The sequence below is a fragment of the Mirounga angustirostris genome, unplaced genomic scaffold (assembly GCF_029215605.1).
Source record: "Mirounga angustirostris isolate CCGP_5_RB_7025 unplaced genomic scaffold, mMirAng1.0.hap1 SCAF_16, whole genome shotgun sequence".
Taxonomy (NCBI): Eukaryota; Metazoa; Chordata; class Mammalia; order Carnivora; family Phocidae; genus Mirounga; species Mirounga angustirostris.
In genome coordinates, this window is record NW_026991724.1 from 55295932 (window position 1) to 55317010 (window position 21079).

Here is a 21079-nt window from a genome sequence, read left to right on the forward strand (position 1 = left end):
TGGGCACTGCGTCCCATATTACAGCGTTTCTCCAACATTGTCCAAAACCTTATCAGAATTTCATGTCTCAATATTATTTTGTGTCCTTCAGTCCCAGGGGCCATCTTAACTAACACCCAGTAGCAAGCTAGTAACTATCTCAGATGGTATATATCATACCCCAGCATCCAAAAATTTCACTAGGACCCAGGCCAGGAGTATGTTTTCCACCCTCTCTTCACACCTGGAGGTGACAAAAAAGGAAGAGAAGGGGAGCAAAGGAGAGGAGAGAACACAGAAGGGGTGGAGGTGGGGAAAAGAAGAGGAGGGAAGGAGAGAAAACAGACTGGGTGGAGTGTGGCTGCGAAGGTGAGTGGCACATCAGCTAGTGTGCTCCGCTGGCCCAGTTTGCCCGGGACTTTCCCAGTTTTAGGACGAAAAGTCCTGTTTCTCAGGAACCTGGTCAGGCCAGGGAAAAGCAGGACAGCTGGTTGCCTGAGCTGCGGCAATTACAGGAGAGCCTGTGTGACCCAGCAGAATCTGGCGGAAGTAAGAGTCTGTCATTTCTGAGGTTAGGTTATGAAAGATAATGGATTCCCCCGAGATCCCCTCTTTCTTTCCTGAGCCCCTTGCCCTGGGGGAAGCCAGCTGCCCTGTTGTAAGCAGGTCCAAGGAGAGGCTTCGTCCCGACGATCACCTGAGTGATCACATTCCAGTTTCCACCGCTTGCAAGACACACATCTCCACCTGCTCGCACCAAAAGATTTTGAATTTAGCCATTTAGCCATTCTCAACTTGTTGAGGATACCTCCGCCTCTAATACAAGCGGCCCTCATAACTCTACTCTTTTACTTTAAATTTATAAACATTAACTTGGAACAGGCAGGAAGCAGCTCTCCCCCACCGCGATCACAAGGCTGAGAAACAAGCACAGCCGGAAGGGACGAACAGACCCACAAGCTCGCCCCGCCCCCACGCGCGCTTCCGGCCCAGTCTCGACCATTCCTGGCGGCCCTGCCCAAGCCCCGCCCCCCGTAACCTCCTCTCGCGTCTGCGCGTGTGCAGTTGCCGGCAGACCCGGAAGTGAATTGGGCTGAGCGACAGGAACGTTCGGGTGAGTGAATTCCGGATGGTCAGTTTCAAGCCCGCCGCGCTCCGCGGCCCCACAGCCTCCAGCCGTCCACACTGGGGCCCTCTGGAGGTTACAGCGGCGGCCCTCGCCTTCCTGCCCACGATGAGTCCCGGCGTCGCCGTGAGACGTGCCGAGGCCTGGTAGCGCCGGGTCGCGGCGTCCTTGTGGAGACCGCCTCGGTTCGTGGAGACCGCCGCTTCCGGTGCCTCCCTGCCCTCGCATTCCTCCGTCCCGGATCCAGGGGGGCGGGGCCCCGTTGTGTGCGGCGCTTGCCGAGGGCCGGTGCGGCCGCAGAGCGCGTGGGCTTCACAGCCGGGCAGGGAGTTGCGAGGAAAAGGGGAGACTCCGCCTCGCCGGCCTGTCTCTGTTCACGGGCCCTCCCGGGGCAGTGGGCGGCGGAGGAGTGTCTTTCCGCGTGTTGAGGTCCTCCCTCTGTGTGTGGTTGTGTCCCGGGAAGGGGGATGTGCATTCTAGGCATTAAACAGCCCGTGTTCAGCCCTCACCGTCCACTTGTCAAGACTGATCTTATCCGAGAAGTAAGTCCAGGAGAAGAGGAAAGGAAGAGGAGGCCAAAATGTCGCGTTCCCAGGTAAAATTCACATTCTTGGTTGTTGCTTCTCTCTTTCCTGAAATGCTGGGTTTTTGGACTTGGTGATGTACTCTCAAGCACTCAAGGGTCCTGCCTAACGTTTGCTGGAACTCACCCCGGCCTCGCCTCAGTGCCTCGCATCTCCACTTACAGTCCATCTCACCATGACCCAGAGGCATGGAACCTGGGAAGAGGCCCTGTTGGGGGATTTTCTTGGGGAGGGTTTCATACTCTGGTGTGAATCAGAAACTGGGGGTGGGACTTTGGTGTCAGTGAGGTTGGCAAAGGGGATTGTTTTAGGAGTTGCATGTGAATGCACGGTCAGTTCGTTGTAGAGCAGCATTAAGAAGAACTGCATTAAGAAAAACAGCATTAAGGGGCGCCTGGGGGGCTCAGTCGGTTAAGCGACTGCCTTCGGCTCAGGTCATGATCCTGGAGTCCCGGGATCGAGTCCCGCATCGGGCTCCCTGCTCGGCAGGGAGTCTGCTTCTCCCTCTGACCCTCCCCCCTCTCATGCTCTCTCTCTCTCAAATAAATAAATAAAATCTTAAAAAAAAAAAAAACAAAACAAAACCAGAAGACCTATCGGGTGCCTGGGTGGCTCAGTTGGTTAGGCGACTGCCTTCGGCTCAGGTCGTGATCCTGGAGTCCCGGGATCGAGTCCCGCATCGGGCTCCCTGCTCGGCGGGGAGTCTGCTTCTCCCTCTGACCCTCCTCCCTCTCATGCTCTCTGTCTCTCATTCTCTCGGTCTCAAATAAATAAATAAAATCTTTTAAAAAAAGGAAAAAAAGAAAAAAAAGAAAAACAGCATTAAGCGAAATAAGTCACGCAGAGAAAGACAAATATCACATGGTTTCACTCATATGTGGAATTTAAGAAATAAAACAGATGAACATATGGGAAGGGGAAAAACAAAGAGAGAAGGAAACAAACCATAAAAGACTCTTAATGATAGAAAACAAACTTAGGGGTGATGGAGGGAGGTAGGTGGGTGATGGGTATTTAGGAGGGCACTTGTCCCGTTGAGCACTGGGTGTTACATGTAAGCGGTGAATCACTAAATTCTCCTGAAAACAATATTACACTACATGTAAACTAACTAGAACTTAAATACAAATTTGAAAAAAAAAAGGAAAAAAAAAAAAGAACTGCACAATAATGAGCCATATTAATGTGCAGGAACAGCTGGAAAATAAGACTGAGAAGGGAAAACCTATTGTCCCTGATTTTACAAGGCATTTGAAGCTAAACAAGTGAATCAGCATGTTTCTGTCTCTAAAATATTAATGATTTGGATTACAGTGGGAAGTTCTGAAACATATCAATGATAAAGGATGTTTTATTGTATAATTTGTTTTAACAGTACGTTCTTTAATATCACTCACAGCGTATCCATCCCATGAAGACCCTTGTTCATTCAGGGACTTTTGTGTAGCAGGTGTTTTACCTAAAAATGTTTCAGCCATTACACTGGAGCAAAAAATTAGTCTTTGTCATCAGAGTGGATGGAACCAAATTCTGTTTCCACCAATTGTTACTAAAATATTACTTTTTTTTTTTTAAGATTTTATTTATTTATTTGACAGAGAGAGACACAGTGAGAGAGGGAACACAAGCAGGGGGAGCAGGAGAGGGAGAAGTAGGCTTCCCACTGAGCAGAGAGCCCGATGCGGGGCTCGATCCCAGGACCCTGGGATCATGACCTGAGCCGAAGGGAGACGCTGAACGACTGAGCCACCTAGGTGCCCCTGTTTTAAACATTACATGCCATGTATCTTTGTTTTGAGGTCAGACTCCACAAACAGTGTTGCACATTTTGGACTAAGAAGTAAAACATCTCCTTCCCTGTCATGCCCTCCATCATCACTCACCACCTTTGTAATCACTATTGCCTGTTCTGTGGAAGATTAAGTGTATGTCTTATAAAAATGCATTTGCCTGTCATTAGCAGATTTTAGTTAAAATTCTTCATTGAATGTTATATTGTGATATTTTATTCTGTATACATATCTTGGAGTTGTTTTTGTGCTAATACACATAGAGATAGCTTGTTCTTTTAGATCCTCATTAAAACATTCTCTGGATGAAGACACATGGATCCCACGTGGTTCACAATGTCCAGGCATTGTGTGCAGTGATGAATAGCAGGAGTCCTGGCCATCATCCCTTGTGTCAGCCTCAGTTTTCGTGGAAATGCTTCTGTTGTTTACTGTCAATCATGATGTTTACTGGAATTTCCTTACTTGATGCCTCTAATTTTTTTTTTAGCATGATTTTTAGTTATCCAATAATTTCTTAAAAGATTAATGCTTTCATTTTTTTCTATTTTAATTTATTAAATAATGTAGAATATTAATAAATTTTATAATCTTCAAGCATTGTTTTATTATTGGATAAACTCCACTTGGCTTATGTTTAAATGGACATTTAAATGGACAAAATTTTGATATTTACATACAGGTGTTTAGTGGAAAAGGTAAAGTTTTCTATTTTCATTTTTGTATTTTTTTAACTGGGCTAGTACAGAGTAATGTTGACAACAACCTAATTAAAAATAAGTACAATTTCAGGGGCGCCTGGGTGGCTCAGTCGTTAAGCGTCTGCCTTCAGCTCAGGTCATGATCCCAGGGTCCTGGGATCGAGCCCTGCATCAGGCTCCCCGCTCGGCGGGAAGCCTGCTTCTCCCTCTCCCACTCCCCCTGCTTGTGTTCGCTCTCTCACTGTGTCTCTCTCTGTCAAATAAATAAATAAAATCTTTAAAGAAAAAAAAGGTACAATTTCTAAATGTCCGTTTTACCAAAAATACTGAAATACACGAGTAAAAAAAAAGATATATTTAAAAAAAATTCATCCCAAAAATCTGTCTGAAAGGACTACTTTTACTGAAATTGTGTTTATGTGTGTGTGGGTGTATGCGAGCAGAAGCCTATGGTGTGTATAAAAGATGCATTGTTTCATAAATAACTTTTATATTTATTTTAAGCTTTGAAAATTGTTCTTACGAATTTTTCGTGGCCTTAAATTTTTTTCTATACTAACTCATTAGTGAATTAATAGTGGTAACAATAATAAAATACTACATATATGCATAGATAATGACATTTTCTGCAGGTCCCTGTTTTTAGCTTTGAACTTGTTTCATGTTTTCTCACTTAGGAAACCCGTTAAAAGTAGAGAACTACTTTTAACACTGTATCTGTCACTTAACTGTGTGATTCTTCAGGTTCAATTCTAAGTTCAGAACACCTGGTTGAGGTGCCGGCTCTGCCATTTCTTAGTTATCTGACCCGAGGCTAGTTTCTTAGAGTCTCTGTGACAGTTGCCTCCTCTATAAGGTGGACACAGATATTTCTCTAATATTATTACACAAAATAATACGCATTTGAGTAATGTTTAGCACATCATGAATGTTTAAAAACTTTTTGTTTCTGCCATTATAATCGTCATCACATTCTTACATTTTAAGCTTTCTTAAAAGGCATTGTCAACTTTGTAATCTTTAAAGACACTACTCAGTGTAGCTCATCAGAGAATAATTGGTGTGTAAAATGTATTATCTAGCACTTCTATATAGTCCGTCTTGTGATGCATTTTTTATTTATATATTTTGTTGTTCACAAAATTGTGGAATGCACAGTGATTTTGTGGATTTATGTATTCTGGTTGAGAAGTATAATAACACAAAATTAGGGATATATGATTTGCTCAAAATTACCTTATACTGATTTTTCACCACAGCCAAATCAGTCCTTACACCGCTCTCCTATAATTTGTGTGAAGATAAGAATTCTCCCTGTGGTCTCTTAGTTTAATGTGTTTTTCGTTACAGGTGCTGTTGACCTTCAGGGATGTGGCCATAGAATTCTCTCAGGAGGAGTGGGAGTGCCTGGACCCTGCTCAGAGGGCCTTGTACAAGGACGTGATGTTGGAGAACTATAGGAACCTGGTCTCCCTGGGTGAGGATAATGTCCCTCTAAATGTTGGGATCTGCCCTAGTGAGTTTCTTGGGGGCCCCTGCCCTACTAGACTGTGATTGAAGCTATATTGACTCTGAATTGAAAGCTTCATGAGGTGGCACCTGGACTTTCATCTCCTTTCTTCAGACGATCTGCCCACTCCTCACTAGATTAGTGTTGCTTTTTCCACTTGAGTAATCACAAAACCTTGTAGCAAAATTTTAAAGTATTGGATTCCCTGGTTTTACTCTCCTGCATTTGAGTCAGTAATTCCAGAAGAGAGCTAGATGTCTGTATATGTAAAATATTTCCTAAGCCAGTCAGTGGACGAAATTAGTGTAGACCCATCTGTAACATCTTCCGTCCTCTGCTGAACAAAGGGCTGGGATTATATTCTGGAAAAGCCCCAGCACGTAACTCTCCTTTTTTGTGAGCAGGAATCTCTCTGACCTGAACGTTATCTCCATTTTGGAGCAAGGGACAGAGCCGAGGGCTGTGGAGGGTGAGGTGAAAATAGAGAAAAAACCAAGTGGGTGGGACTATATCAAAGATGTGAACACTGGTAACAGCTGAGATGGTCAGAGATGAAACTGCTTCATCAAATATTGTTTGAGAAACATTCCCCAAAGAGGAGAGGTCTAGGAGAAAAGAAAAGTACTTGTGAGCACTCAAAGGAAATCTCCCCCATTACTCTGTTCTGCAGACATGACATTCCAGTGGCAGTCTTTATCATGACCTGCAACACTGTTATCTGGCTGCTGTGACCTTTTTGATCCCTTGGCTTTGAGAGGGATGAGAAGGGCTGTTTCATAGGGGTCCTCTTTTCCTCTGGTCTCTCCTTCCATACTTGATGCCATCTGATTCCAGCTGATCCATCAGTTCCTCCACAGTCCTGACTCCAGGACCTGTCCGGGTTTCATCCTCAGTTCCTGTGTTTGGGAGATAGGAAAACATTGGCTCCTCCTCCATTGCACTTGGGGCCCTAAGGCTGCATGGGATTGTCTCAAGGCCTCCTAGCCATTTTGTCAGGCCTGCTTTTGGCACACATCAAGAGTATAACCAGGCAATGGGGTGGATCTTCTGAGATGGGTAGTCAGCAGTACTCTACAGACAGTGGACAGAGAGGTTGTCTCCTGGAAACCCAGTCCTACATCTCTTGGTTTTCTCAAAGACCCTGCAAAATCGAACCCCATTGCTTTACTTCTGTTATCTTGCCTTATTCTCCTTCCTGCGCTCTGCCTAGGCTAGTGATGCAGACAAAATTTGGCTCGGACAGGTTTTATATTTTCCTAAGTCTGCAATTTTGCTTTTGAAACATGTTTTCCTAGGGTCTGAAATATCCTCTTTTTCTGCTGTGATAACCCACTTTTAGTTGACGGACAACTTCTGGTGGACTTATCTGTGGAGGGGGTTTATTGGGTAACAAAATTTTTGAAGAACACTTTGATTAATGTACTACAGTGCTGTCCTGCCACTTACAGAAGTGCCCAGTTAAGCCACTGAGTGGCGTGGTCAGCAAGTCCGAGGGAGGCTGAGATAGAAAGTATCAGGAGAGTCTGACTGATGAGTGATTGTAGTTCTCTTTCTGCTCTTTGTGGAGTGTCACAGAGTCTCTCAAGGGCAGTGTGGCAATGTTGATCAAATACCTAAGGATTATTCCCTTTGAGCCAGCAATCATAGATGTACGAACTTATCCCAAGGAGAACATTGTTGCAATCGTTTATCTGTGAGGCTTTGACCAAATTGTGGTTTGTGCCAAATTGTTCACCCACTGCATGCAACAGTGTTCTTTCCTCCAAACAAATATGATTGTGATGCATATGAGGGAACTTACGAAGTTAAATGATGCTTCTTTTTTCTTTTTTTTTTTTTTTTAATTCCAGGATAGTTAACATACAGTGTTATATTAGTTTCAGGTGTACAATATTATGCCTCCATTTTTAAATTCTAATTTGTTATGTTTAAACTCCTACAGTTTTCATCATGTACATTTCCATGAATTAAAAATGAACTTTAAAAAATTTAATCATTAATTACATATTTTTGATGACACTCAGAATTCTGTTTTATAGCTCTGGTTTGTGGGCTGCTGGATCAAGGAGTAAATATTTTAAAATATATATTACAAGATTTGCTTCTTGAGTGTTGATGGTTATGGCTCAGCAACAGTTTCCCCAAAACCTATTCAAACTCCTGAATTTTGTGAAAAAATTATCTTAGTCCCTTTGTTTCTCTTTCACATGATTTACCTATTATTAAAGTAGCTCTTTCTCAGATTGATTGGATTTGTAAAATTGGGAGTATTGGATATCTTTTTTTTTTTTTTAAGATTTTATTTATTTATTTGAAAGAGAGAGAAACAGCATGAGAGGGGAGAGGGTCAGAGGGAGAAGCAGGCTCCCTGCTGAGCCAGGAGCCCGATGTGGGACTCGATCCCAGGACTCTAGGATCATGACCTGAGCCGAAGGCAGTCGCTTAACCAACTGAGCCACCCAGGCGCCTGGGAATATTGGGTATCTTGATAAAATATTTTTTTAATTAAATTACTGTGTTCATCCCAGAAATCATTAAATTGATTTGCCATAATTTGTTATATAGGATATCTTGCTTTTTCTATAGTATATTTTAAGTTTTCTAAATATAACTTCTTGGATTTTATTTGAATTTTACTGACTTTTTGTATTTTGGTACAAAATCCTTTATTCTAATAATTAATTTCCCTGTCTAGATTCATCATGTACACATCTTGGTATACTAAACTAGTATTTGACGTTCTCACTGTATTTTATTGGGAAGTTAGATAATCTCTTCCACTCCATGTACATCCTCACCACTATTGCTTATAACTCGTTGTGTTTTCCACAAAATTTTTCATGTTCTGGAAATTACATTCTTCAGTTAACACTTGAAGTCTGTTTTGATCTTCATCTTTTAAACTGGGTTCCATAAAAAGTTCACCTGGTCCTTGTTGACCCACATGTCAGTACTCTCCTGCTCTCTGACCACAGCCAACTCCTTATGTTACTGGCCATCTCTGTGCACATCTAACTCCTGCATGGCACTGCCAGAAGCTGCTCCTGCAGTCCCCTTCTGCTAACACTGCCCTTCAGTAAAATCCATTCCTCACTGTGTGTCATTAAGTTATTTTCCCTTTGAGGTTGCCTATGTTGTGGTGATAGTTAACAAAGTCAGAATTTATTGATTTTGGATAAGTACACATAACTTCCATTGATCCACAATAATGACTATATATCCACTTATATATGGTAAGACCGTCCCTCACCTCATGTCTCCTTATGCCAGCAATTGTGTGGAGAGATCCAAATATATGAGTTCAGATAATTAGAGGAGGCTGCAAGAGAAGCTCTATTATTATTTTTTTAAAGATTTATTTATTTGAGAGAGAGAAAGGAAGAGAGAGCATGAGCAGGAGGGGCAGAGGGAGAGGAAGACTCTCAAGCAGACTCTGCAGTGAGCATGGAGCCCGACGTGCAGCTCAATCCCAGGATCCTGATATCATGACTTGAGCTGAAACCAAGAGTTGGATGCTTAACCAGCTGTGCCACCCGGGCACCCCAAGAAGCACTATCATTTTTATATAACAAACAAGGACACTTAGCCTCAAAAAGGTTAGCACGCCAAATTGGTAAATTTCTATTTATAAAACATTATGTAATTAATAATTTGGTTGGTATGTTATTTCTTTTTAGCTAATCTATCCACATCTCCCCCAAAGTTCAGACCTTGACAAAACCTGCTAACTTTGTTTCCCTCCACCAAACTCTTTGTCCTCCCCACCAGGGATTCATCATCTTGCATCCATGTCACTCTCCATTGCTGAATTCTTGACAGACTTTAATGGCATCTGTATGTGTATGTAGAGTGAGTTCATCCATTCTCCCCTTGATGGCCATGTCCAGACTTTTGCTTGCCTTTTAAGAACACTTTTTACATGTCTCATGGAATATATATGTAGGACTCTCTTGAGTAAATGCTTATAAATAGAAAGCCAAGGATATCCCATTTGAGAAATTTCAGGGAAGATGTTAGAATAGAGGTAAACCTGTATTCCTTCCACCGTATCATGCTAATTGCCTTCCTCATCGCTTCCATTCTCTCCCGTCCCCCCTCACCCATAGTACATTTCCCACAGAATGGGTCAGTATTGTGCCACTTGCCCAGTTCATGTCTTCTAAGATAAAGATTTTTACGCCCTAGTGCAATTGTATTCCCATAAATTTGCAAGCACAGGCTCTGTTCTTCCACCTTCCCTCATATTCTTCATTGATCTGGATGAAGCACACTGTTTTCTCCTTAGCATATTAATTTTGAGCCCTTGGACCCCCCAGTCTCCTCAGCGCCCCCTATCCTTACCCCTTCTGCATTTTATAAAGATCCCTACTCTTCCAGAGGACAGCTAGTTCAGGATAGCACCATGCCTGGTTACTGTCTAAATCAACACATTCAGGAAGTGATGACTCAGATGCTCTTATCCAGGTGGGATGAGTCAGTAATGATATTAGTAACACAACTCAATTCCTGTAGTTTTCTTGAAGCATTTCCCTGTATGCTGGTGGGGTTTGCTATGACCTTTGCTCACTTCCTGAGTGGGTAGTAATGTTTAGTGCTCAAGAACATGTGGTCTGAGCCTGCAGGCCCAGGTTCAAATTTTGGCTTTCACATTTTTTTCTGTGTGAATTAGTGTTGGGTACGTAAACACGATGGGCCCGTTGTTTTTATCTGAAATATGATGATGTGTCTTGAGAATATTTTAAATATGTTAATGCTGTTAGATTTTGAACATTGTATAACATATAGCAAGTTCTGGAAATTTACCTTTCTTTACTAATACTTCTTGACCTCCTCCTATGTTTAATATGTGATTGACCTTTGCCTACATTATATTATGTTTGTATTCATTTTATAATTTGTTTCATCTCAATATTGTTTGTCTTAGTAAATTTTCAAGGCACATACTCTGTAGTATATGTATTCTGTGACTGCAGGATTGCATTATTAAAGGCTGCTTCACAGTTAGAAAATAGCTCTATTGGAATACAATAGCACGAAATTCATATCTTTCAATAGTTACCCTGAATGTAAATGGGCTAAATGCCCCAATCAAAAGACACAGAGTATCAGATTGGATAAAAAAGCAAGACCCATCAATATGCTGTCTGCAAGAGACTCATTTTAGACCCAAAGAAACCTCCAGATTGAAAGTGAGAGGGTGGAAAACCATTTACCATGCTAATGGACATCAAAAGAAAGCTGGGGTGGCAATCCTTATATCAGACAAATTAGATTTTAAACCAAAGACTATAATAAGACATGAGGAATGACACTATATCCTACTTAAAGGGTCTATCCAACAAGAAGATCTAACAGTTTTAAATATCTATGCCCCTAACATGGGAGCAGCCAATTATATAAGGCAATTAATTAATAAAATCAAACATATCGACAACAATACAATAATAGTAGGGGAATTTAACATCCCCCTCACTGAAATGGACAGATCATCTAAGCAAAAGATCAACAAGGAAGTAAAGACTTTAAATGACCCACTGGACCAAATGGACTTCACAGATATATTCAGAACATTCCATCCCAGAGCAACAGAATACACATTCTTCTTTAGTGCCCATGGAACATTCTCCAGAATAGATCACATCCTAGGTCACAAATCAGGGCCCAACCAGTACCAAAAGATTGGGATCATTCCCTGCCTATTTTCAGACCACAATGCTGTGAAACTAGAACTCAATCACAAGAGGAAAGTCGGAAAGAACTCAAATACATGGAGGCTAAAGAGCATCTTACTAAAGAATGAATGGGTCAACCAGGAGATTAAAGAAGAATTAAAAAAATTCATGGAACCCAATGAAAATGAAAACACAACCGTTCAAAATCTTTGGGATGCAGCAAAGGCGGTCCTAAGAGGAAAGTATATAGCAATACAAGCCTTTCTCAAGAAACAAGAAAGGTCTCAAATACACAACCTAACCCTACACCTAAAGGAGCTGGAGAAAGAACAGCAAATAAAGCCTAAACCCAGCAGAAGAGAAATAATAAACATCAGAGCAGAAATCAATGAAATAGAAACCAAAAGAACAGTAGAACAGATCAACGAAACTAGGAGCTGGTTCTTTGAAAGAATAAATAAGATTGATAAACCCCTGACCAGACTTACCAAAAAGAAAAGAGAAATGACCCAAATAAATAAAATCATGAATGAAAGAGGAGAGATCACAACCAACACCAAAGAAATACAATTATAAGAACATATTATGAGCAACTATATGCCAGCAAATTAGATAATCTGGAAGAAATGGATGCATTTCTAGAGATGTATCAACTACCAAAACTGAACCAGGAAGACATAGAAAACCTGAACAGACCTATAACCACTAAGGAAATTGAAGCAGTAATAAAAAATCTCCCAACAAACAAAAGCCCGAGGCCACATGGCTTCCCAGGGGAATTCTACCAAACATTTAAAGAAGAATTAATACCTATTCTTCTGAAACTGTTCCAAAAAATAGAAATGGAAGGAAAATGTCCAAACTCATTTTATGAGCCAGCATTACCTTGATCCCAAAATCAGACAAAGACCCCATCAAAAAGGAGAATTACCAGCCAATCTCCCTGATGAACATGGATGCAAAAATTCTCACCAAAATACTAGCCAGTAGGATCCAACAGTACATTAAAAGGATTATTCACCATGACCAAGTGGGATTTATCCCTGGGCTTCAAGGTTGGTTCAACATCTGCAAATCAATCAATGTGATACAATACATTAATAAAAGAAGGAACAAGAACCATATGATCCTCTCAGTAGATGCAGAAAAAGCATTTGACGAAGTACAGCATCCTTTCTTGATTAAAACTCTTCAGAGTATAGGGATAGAGGGTACATACCTCAATATCATAAAAGCCATCTATGAAAAACCCACAGTGAATATCATTCTCAATGGGGAAAAACTGAAAGCTTTCCCCCTAAGGTCGGGAACACAGCAGGGATGTCCACTGTCACCACTGCTATTCAACATAGTGCTAGAAGTCCTAGCCACAGCAATCAGACAACAAAAAGAAATAAAAGGCATCCGAATTGGCAAAGAAGAAGTCAAACTCTCACTCTTTGCAGATGATATGATACTTTATGTGGAAAACCCCAAAGACTCCACCCCAAAACTGCTAGAACTCATACAGGAATTCAGTAAAGTGGCAGGATATAAAATCAATGCACAGAAATCAGTTGCATTTCTATACACCAACAACAAGACAGAAGAAAGAGAAATTAAGGAGTCGATCCCATTTACAATTACACCCAAAACCATGAGATACCTAGGAATAAATCTAACCAAAGAGGAAAAGAATCTGTACTCAGAAAACTATAGAATATTCTTGAAAGAAATTAAAGAAGACACAAAGAAATGGAAAAACGTTCCATGCTCATGGATTGGAAGAACAAATATTGTGAAGATGTCAATGCTACCTAGAGCAATCTACACGTTTAATGCAATCCCTATCAAAATACCATCAACTTTTTTTAAAGAAATGGAACAAATAATCCTAAAATTTGTATTGAACCAGGGAAGACCCCGAATAGCCGAATAGGAATGTTGAAAAAGAAAAGCAAAGCTGGTGGCATCACAATTCCGGACTTCAAGCTCTATTACAAAGCTGTAATCATCAAGACAGTATGGTACTGGCATAAAAACAGACACATAGATCAATGAAACAGAATAGAGAGCCCAGAAATGGACCCTCAACTCTATGGTCAGCTAATCTTCGACAAAGCAGGAAAGAATGTCCAATGGAAAAAAGACAGTCTCTTCAACAAATGGTGTTGGGAAAATTGGACAGCCACATGCAGAAGAATGAAACTGCACCATTTCCTTACACCACACAAAAATAGACTTAAAATGGTTGGAAGACCCAAATGTGAGACCGGACTCCATCAAAATCCTAAAGGAGAACACGGGCAGCAACCTCTTCAACCTGAGCCGCAGCAACTTCCTCCTAAAAACATCGCCAAAGGCAAGGGAGGCAAGGGCAAAAATGAACTATTGGGACTTCATCAAGATAAAAAGCTTCTGCACAGCAAAGGAAACAGTCAACGAAACCAAAAGACAACTGACAGAATGGGAGAAGATATTTGCAAATGACATATCAGGTAAAGGGCTAGTATCCAAAATCTATAAAGAACTTACCAACTCAACATCCAAAGAACAAATGATCCAATCAAGAAATGGGTAGAAGACATGAACAGACATTTTTCCAAAGAAGACATCCAAATGGCCAACAGACACATGAAAAAGTGCTCAACATCGCTCGGCATCAGGGAAATCCAAATCAAAACCTCAATGAGATACTACCTCACACCAGTCAGAATGGCTAAAATTAACAAGTCAGGAAACGACAGATGTTGACGAGGATGCAGAGAAAGGGGAACCCTCCTACACTGTTGGTGGGAATGCAAGCTGGTGCAGCCACTGTGGAAGACAGTATGGAGGTTCCTCAAAAAGTTGAAAATAGAGTTACCATATGGCCCAGCAATTGCACTACTGGGTATTTACCCCAAAGATACAAATGTAATGATCCAAAGGGGTACGTGCACCTCAGTGTTTATAGCAGCAATGCCCACAATAGCCAAACTATGGAAAGAGCCAAGACACACACACACACATGATGGAATATTATGCAGCCATCAAAAAAAAAAAAAAAAGAAATCTTGCCATTTGCAACGACGTGAATAGAACTAGAGGGTATTATGCTAAGCAAAATAAGTCAATCAGAGAAAGACATGTATCATATGATCTCACCGATATGAGGAATTCTTAATCTCAGGAAACAAACTGAGGGTTGCGGGAGGGGGGGGGGCGGTGGGAGGGATGGGGTGGCTGGGTGATAGACATTGGGGAAGGTATGTGCTATGGTGAGCGCTGTGAATTGTGTAGGACTGTTGAATCACAGACCTGTACTTCTGAAACAAATAATACATTATATGTTTAAAAAAAAAAAAAGTAGGAAGGGAAAAATGAAGGGGGAGAAATTGGAGGGGGAGATGAACCATGAGAGACTATGGACTCTGAGAAACAAACAGGGTTCTAGAGGGGAGGGGGGTGGGTGGATGGGTTAGCCTGGTGATGGGTACTAAAGAGGGTCATTCTGCATGGAGCACTGGGTGTTACACGCAAACAATGAATCATGGAACACTACATCAAAAATTAATGATGTAATGTAAGGTGATTAACATAATATAATAAAATTAAGTTAAAAAGAAAAGGAAAAGAAAATAGCTCTATTGGTTGTTAATTGCAGGTATGAAATCATAATTCTGATTTCTGATTGCCTTCCCAAATTCTTCATCTTAAAATATTATGTATGTACCTGAACCAGATATTTAAAAAGTCAGTGGTTCTTAACATAGGTTTCAATGCTCATATTATGTATTCCTTCTGGAATAGGAGCCCTATCCTTTGTTCTGAAGGAAGAAGTCTTTAGAATGCCACAGATTATAATGGTTTGTAATTGTGTTGGCTTATTATTTATCTTCTGGATTTACTGTGGGTTTCTAAAATGTGTGATTCATTTTTACTATGACTTACAGGTAATGGTTTTTAAATATCTTTTATGTATTATGACTGTCATGCACCAATGGTTAATGTTGTAAAATGCCTATTCTGCATGAATATAGATAGTTTAATTATAGAAATTCAGACCAATATTTTGTTATTCTTACAATGGTGTTTTATCAGGTTCTCATTTTCTCAGTGCTATTTTTATCTTATAATTGTGAATTGCCATTTTTTGTTAGATAAGTTTAAGATAGTATTTACCATTACAGTATGTAGTCCTCTCCTTTAGCCTTTATAATTGTACCTAAATAATTAGGTATGTGTATATGCATTAATATAATATTGCTTTCCTTCAAATATGAAACACCCAAATGTCTAGTGCCAATTGGTGAGTACTTTGGGGTGGCAACAGAAAGATACCACTTGTTTCAGGGCTTATGTAAATACTCTAAGTGGTTTGATCATAGGGTGTTGGAACTAGGCTTTCCTGAAAATAATTTTATCTATGTGTAAACACCCTTTCTTGATTGAGGAATCCGATTCCCTTTATTCCTAAATATTTGCATACTATGGTTGAGAAGTTTTATAACTATATAAGCATTACTTTTGGCCTAATATTATGTTTTCAAGATAAAATATTCACTTTATAACTCTATTAATAGGAAACCTATGGTTCTTTATATCTTTCAGATATCTCTGTTAGAAGTATGATTAAGGAATTATCACCAAAAGAGGATATTAACAAAGAAGAATTATTCCAAACATTGATGTTGGAAAGACACAAAAGAAATGACATCAAGGATTTGGGTTTCAGAGAAGTCCAGCAAAATATGCATGAGTTTGAAAGTCAGTATACATATGATGAAACAAATTACAAAGGAGTAACCGCAGCCCATAACCAAAATTTCACTGGTAGAAGAGATCAACGGCATAACAAATCCTGGAATGATTTCCCTCTAAAGCAGAGTGTTTCTGTAAGAAAAAGTACTTATCAATATTACAAACATGAGAAGTCATATAAAAGGTATTTGTTAAAACTAAAAAATAACATAACCTGTGCAGGAAACAAGTATATAAAATGTTTTGAAAATGGAATTGGATTAAAGTTTCAGTTGCATCTGGCTGACCTTCAGAATTTTCAAACTGAAGAGAAAATTTATGAATATAATCAAGTTGAGGAGTTGATCAACAGTAGTTCTGTTTCACCCCTTCAAAGAATTCCTCCTAGCATCAACATGAACATTTGTAATAAATCTGGGAAACTTTTTATGCATGCTTCATTACTTACACATCAAAAAACACCTCTTAGTGAAAAACCTTACAAATGTAATGACTGTGGGAAGGCTTTTAGAGAAAGCTCAAACCTCATTAGTCATCAGAGAATTCATTCTGAGCAGAGGCCTTACAAATGTAATGAGTGTGGCAAAGCCTTTACCCAATTTGCAAAACTTACTAGACATCAGAGAATCCATACCAGAGAGAAACCATATCAATGTAATATATGTGGCAAGGGCTGTAGTCAAAATTCAAATCTTGCACGGCATTGGAAAATTCATACTGGAGAGAAACCTTACAAATGTAATGAGTGTGGCAAAGTCTTTTCTGAGTATTCAAGCCTTACTCGACATAAGAGAATCCATACTGGAGAGAAACCTTATAAATGTAATGAATGTGGGAAGACTTTTAGAGGAAGCTCGAATCTCACCAATCATCAGAGAATTCATTCTGGGCAGAGACCTTACAAATGTAATGAGTGTGACAAATCCTTTAACCGCATATCACACCTCACTAGACACCAGAGAATCCATACTGGAGAGAAACCATATAAATGTAATATATGTGACAAGGTCTGTAGTCAACATTCAAATCTTATAATTCATCAGAGAGTTCATACAGGCGAGAAGCCTTACATATGTGATGAGTGTGGCAAAGCCTTTATGGAGCGTTCAAGCCTTACTCAACATAAGAGAATCCATAGTGGAGAAAAGCCTTACAAATGTAAGGAATGTGGCAAAGCCTTTAACCAGTCCTCTAACCTTGTCATACATCAGATAATTCATACTGGAGAGAAGCCTTATAAATGTAATGAGTGTGGCAAAGCCTTTAATGTGTGTTCAAGCCTTACCCGACATCAAAGAATCCATACTGGGGAGAAGCCTTATAAATGTAATGAATGTGACAAGGCCTTTACCCAATTTGCAAATCTTATTAGACATCAGAAAACGCATACTGAAAAGAAACATTGTAAACCTAATATATGTGGAAATGCTTTTATCCAAAGATCAAGCACTGGGGATTATCAGAGAATTTGTAGTGAAGAGAAACCTCACAAATGTCATGTGTGTAGCAAAACCTTTAATGTGTGTTCAAGCCTTACTCGACATCAAAGAATCCATACTGAACAGAAGCCATGTAAAAGTCATGTATTTGGCAAAGCCTGTAACCAGGGCTCAGAGTTAATTAGACACCAGAATATGCATCTTTGAAAGAAAGCACAAAAATGTAATGGGTGTGGCAAGGCTTTTATCCAAAGATCAAGCATATGTAATATTATCCCCTACTGGAGAGAAACCTTATAAATGTAATGAATGTGTTAAACTTTTATGAGATGTTCAGATGTTTACCCAAGGGGTCATGAGAGAATTCACATCAGAGAGAAAACAAAAATGTATTGAAAATGGTAAGGCCTTTAGACAACGATCTGACCTCAGGATTCACCAAAGAATTTACATTGTAGAGAAACCTTAAAACTGTAATGAATGTGATAAATTATTTAACCATTTCTCACAATCGGCTACACATCAGATAATTCATAGTAGAGAAAACAGTCTCTTCTTCTGAAAGATTATTCAATTAAATTCTAAATAAATTTAATAATTGATAATTGATTAATTAAAAATCAAAATTATAATACCTATAATGGCTGTCAAAGTTACAAGGATCCCCGTGGAAAGGTCCTGTTACCTTCATTTTATTAAATAGTTTCTTTCGGGTTTCTTGAAAAGGCCAAATTACTATCAATGATTTTCATCCTGAGGTTTGAAATCTGTTGATAATATACTTTCATTACAGTCCTTTCATGTTACCATGAAGATCTCTTGGAAAGGTTTAATAAGATAAAAGGGCAGACTTCATTAGGTGATGTTCATTCATGTCCAGAATTTCCTGGAAGAACAAGAACACTGAATTTATAATCCAATATAATATAAATTTGAATGACAGCATGAGTGGCATATAAGAGATGTAAAACTATGATCTAAGTCATGATTAATGTGTTAAGGACCCTCTTCTCCAGATTTGTTGTTATGGGGCTTTTATGGTGGAGCTGAGGAGAGGGTACTGAATGTGGCTTAAACTTTCCACCGGTGACAAAGAAAGAGTACACAGCCTTTCTAATCAGCCTACATAGGTGTGAGGTAGAATGGGAGGAGGGATGGGAGACTTAAAGCTGTTAATAGTCAAATAATAAAAATGAGGTTAGACTAATTCAACACTGAACATTTACTTTTGAAGTGTCTCACTCCTTGGTTGGGAAAGACCACAATTTTCCTCATGCTAATAACTGCATTTCCTTTGCTGCTGCACAGGTAGGATTCTTTATACAATATGTTATTGAACATGTTTGTGAAATACTCTTTAGATAAATTGTGATATTTTTGTGGTATTTTCATGAAAATTAATGTGTAGAAGTTTTATCAGACAATAAATATGATTTAAGGATTTTACTAGGAGAGCAATTTTTTAAAGCCTAGAAAAATCTAAATTTGAAATTATGGTAACAAGCCTTATGGTTCATGGTTCTTTTTCAACTGTGTTGGAAATTCATTTTAATTTTCTTATAAAATTTTTCCTTACCACTTTTCCCTCCACGTGTTTTAAATCAATTTTTATATATGTAATTTACATTTCACCCCTTTAGTCAGTAAAAAATTTGGAGGCTGTATGACAAAGGGGTGGTTTTGAAACTTCTGTAACATAAAAATGGGAGGTACAAAATAAGTGCTTTGTGAATGTAAAGAAAGAGGGTCCTTTATGTCTTTAGTTCAGTGTTAATAACTGCAGTGGTACAAGATGAACTGACATCTTGAAATGTGAAGGCAGGAGATCTAAATGCTTCCCTGAAAGTCACACTGGAATTTTGGTTAAAAATATGCTCATTTCACTGGAAAAGTATATAAAATTCATTCTTTTCCTGCCATTAAAATTGCTATCATCATCACTTCTGCAGTGGAGATTGGGCCCTATATCTCCAAGGTCTTGAGCCCAGAGTCAGTCTGTCAGAATGTTTTCCTGAATTCAATGTAAATACATTAGATATTTGTTCATTTTATTTATATATAATTCACATGCCATAAAATTGATACCTTAACAGTGTGCAATTAAGTGGCTTTTTGTTTATTCACAATTTTGTAAAACCTATCAGTACTAACTCCAGAACAATTTCATCACCCTACAAAAAACCCCATACTCTTAACACTCCACACCCCCACCCCTTGGAAACCAGCACTGTAATTTCTATGTTTGTCCCAATTCTGGGCATTTCATATAAATGAAATCATATAATGTGTGGCCTCTTGTGTCTACCTTTTGTATATGGTATGAGGTAGGGGTCCAGCTTCATTCTTTTCCATGTAGATTTCCAGTTGTCCCATCCATTCAATATTTTTAAGCATCAGAGTTCCTTTACTAGATTTTGAAATATCAAAATTGCTCTTTCATTGGGATGAATTGATAGGACCAGTGGGCCATGGAACCAATACAGTCATGCTGGTTGAGATTTTTAGACTTTGAAAATACAGAAATAGTAATATTCTGAGGTATTGTAACAATCTGTGTTTGGTCAGGAGAACATATACATACAATTATATAAGAGTAAGAATTATATAAATTAAGTCAAGAGTTTAGAAGGAGTTTGAGCAGTGAAATGTATGAAAAACTGGTGGATCATAGAGTAAGTCACTGGTAACTACATCCTAAAGCCCCATGGTGGGTGGAGAAGCCAAAGATCATGCATATGTTTGAGAAGTTACTGCCTCTGGTTGCCTTAAATATGTAGTTAGAGCTGGTGAGAAGGTCTGCAAAATCTTTATCTGGTCACTGGTTTCTCCTGAGATTAACATTTTCTGCTTCACTTTTGCCTTCCAAATTCCATATAGGTTTTTCTCATTGGCAAACTTCAGTGAGAATCATACAGCATTTAAAAGCAAAAGTATGGACCATAGCAGACTGGGACAAGGGATGATGGGACAAGCATTAGAAAGACCAAACGCATGGGGAGAGACTGAAGAGAAAAAAATGTGTGTGGAATAAAGTCCACAGATACTGGAGAATAAAGTACCTGAGAAAACCATAAGCTATTTCATCTGGCTCTGCACACACAGAAAGTGAAGGTAAAGACAGAGTGTTAAATAGCCTGGCTAAGAGTTGGAGTATCACAACTAAGAGCAAATCTGCAAACAAATGGAAAATAATCTGTTTTCTTTTCCTCCTCTTTTTCTTTTCCTCTTTTCTTTCTTTTAGCTCTAGGCATTTGGTGAAATTTCTGTCAAACCACAATATGATAACTAAGCTAATGGAAGAGAGACTACATTTATCACACATGATAATGGAGAGAGCCTTTACAAAATTTGTTTGGAAAAGTCACTAAACAAATTATAACCCACAACAATCAGCAAAAACAAACCCTAAAGAAGAAGGAGAATCTGATTTCTAGAGTTCCTCATTATATTTTAAAAGCAAGTTTTCAACAAAATTGTGAGGAATGCAAAGAAACAAAAGTATGGCTCAGTCACAGAGAAGAAAAAGAAGGAGGAGAAGAAAGAAATTAAGAGAAAC

The 21079-nt window shown here is 39.3% G+C and overlaps 1 protein-coding gene across 6 annotated transcripts; it reads left to right on the top strand.

The window, feature by feature from the left end:
- The first annotated feature begins 1039 nt into the window (after positions 1-1039).
- LOC123840945 (zinc finger protein 677-like) lies at positions 1040-20628 on the top strand. 6 transcript variants are annotated; one of them, XR_010408295.1, is made up of 4 exons: positions 1040-1700; positions 5531-5657; positions 15935-18831; positions 20401-20470. XR_010408295.1 is itself a non-coding variant. In XM_064581774.1 (4 exons), exons 1-4 carry the CDS (start codon positions 1686-1688, stop codon positions 20484-20486), a joined length of 1536 nt encoding a protein of 511 aa, XP_064437844.1. In that variant the 5' UTR covers positions 1040-1685; the 3' UTR covers positions 20487-20628. The 6 variants fall into 6 exon arrangements, 5 of the variants coding, with proteins under 5 accessions (XP_064437844.1, XP_064437845.1, XP_064437841.1 ...); XM_064581774.1 differs by having other exon boundaries at positions 15935-17242; positions 20401-20628; XM_064581775.1 differs by having other exon boundaries at positions 15935-17091; positions 20401-20570.
- The last annotated feature ends 451 nt before the right edge of the window (positions 20629-21079 follow it).

Bases quoted from the DNA above. Each gene is read 5' to 3' on its own strand.
- LOC123840945 (XM_064581771.1), top strand. The intron at 5,658-15,934 runs GTGAGGATAATG...TATATCTTTCAG, and splicing joins TAGGAACCTGGTCTCCCTGG to ATATCTCTGTTAGAAGTATG.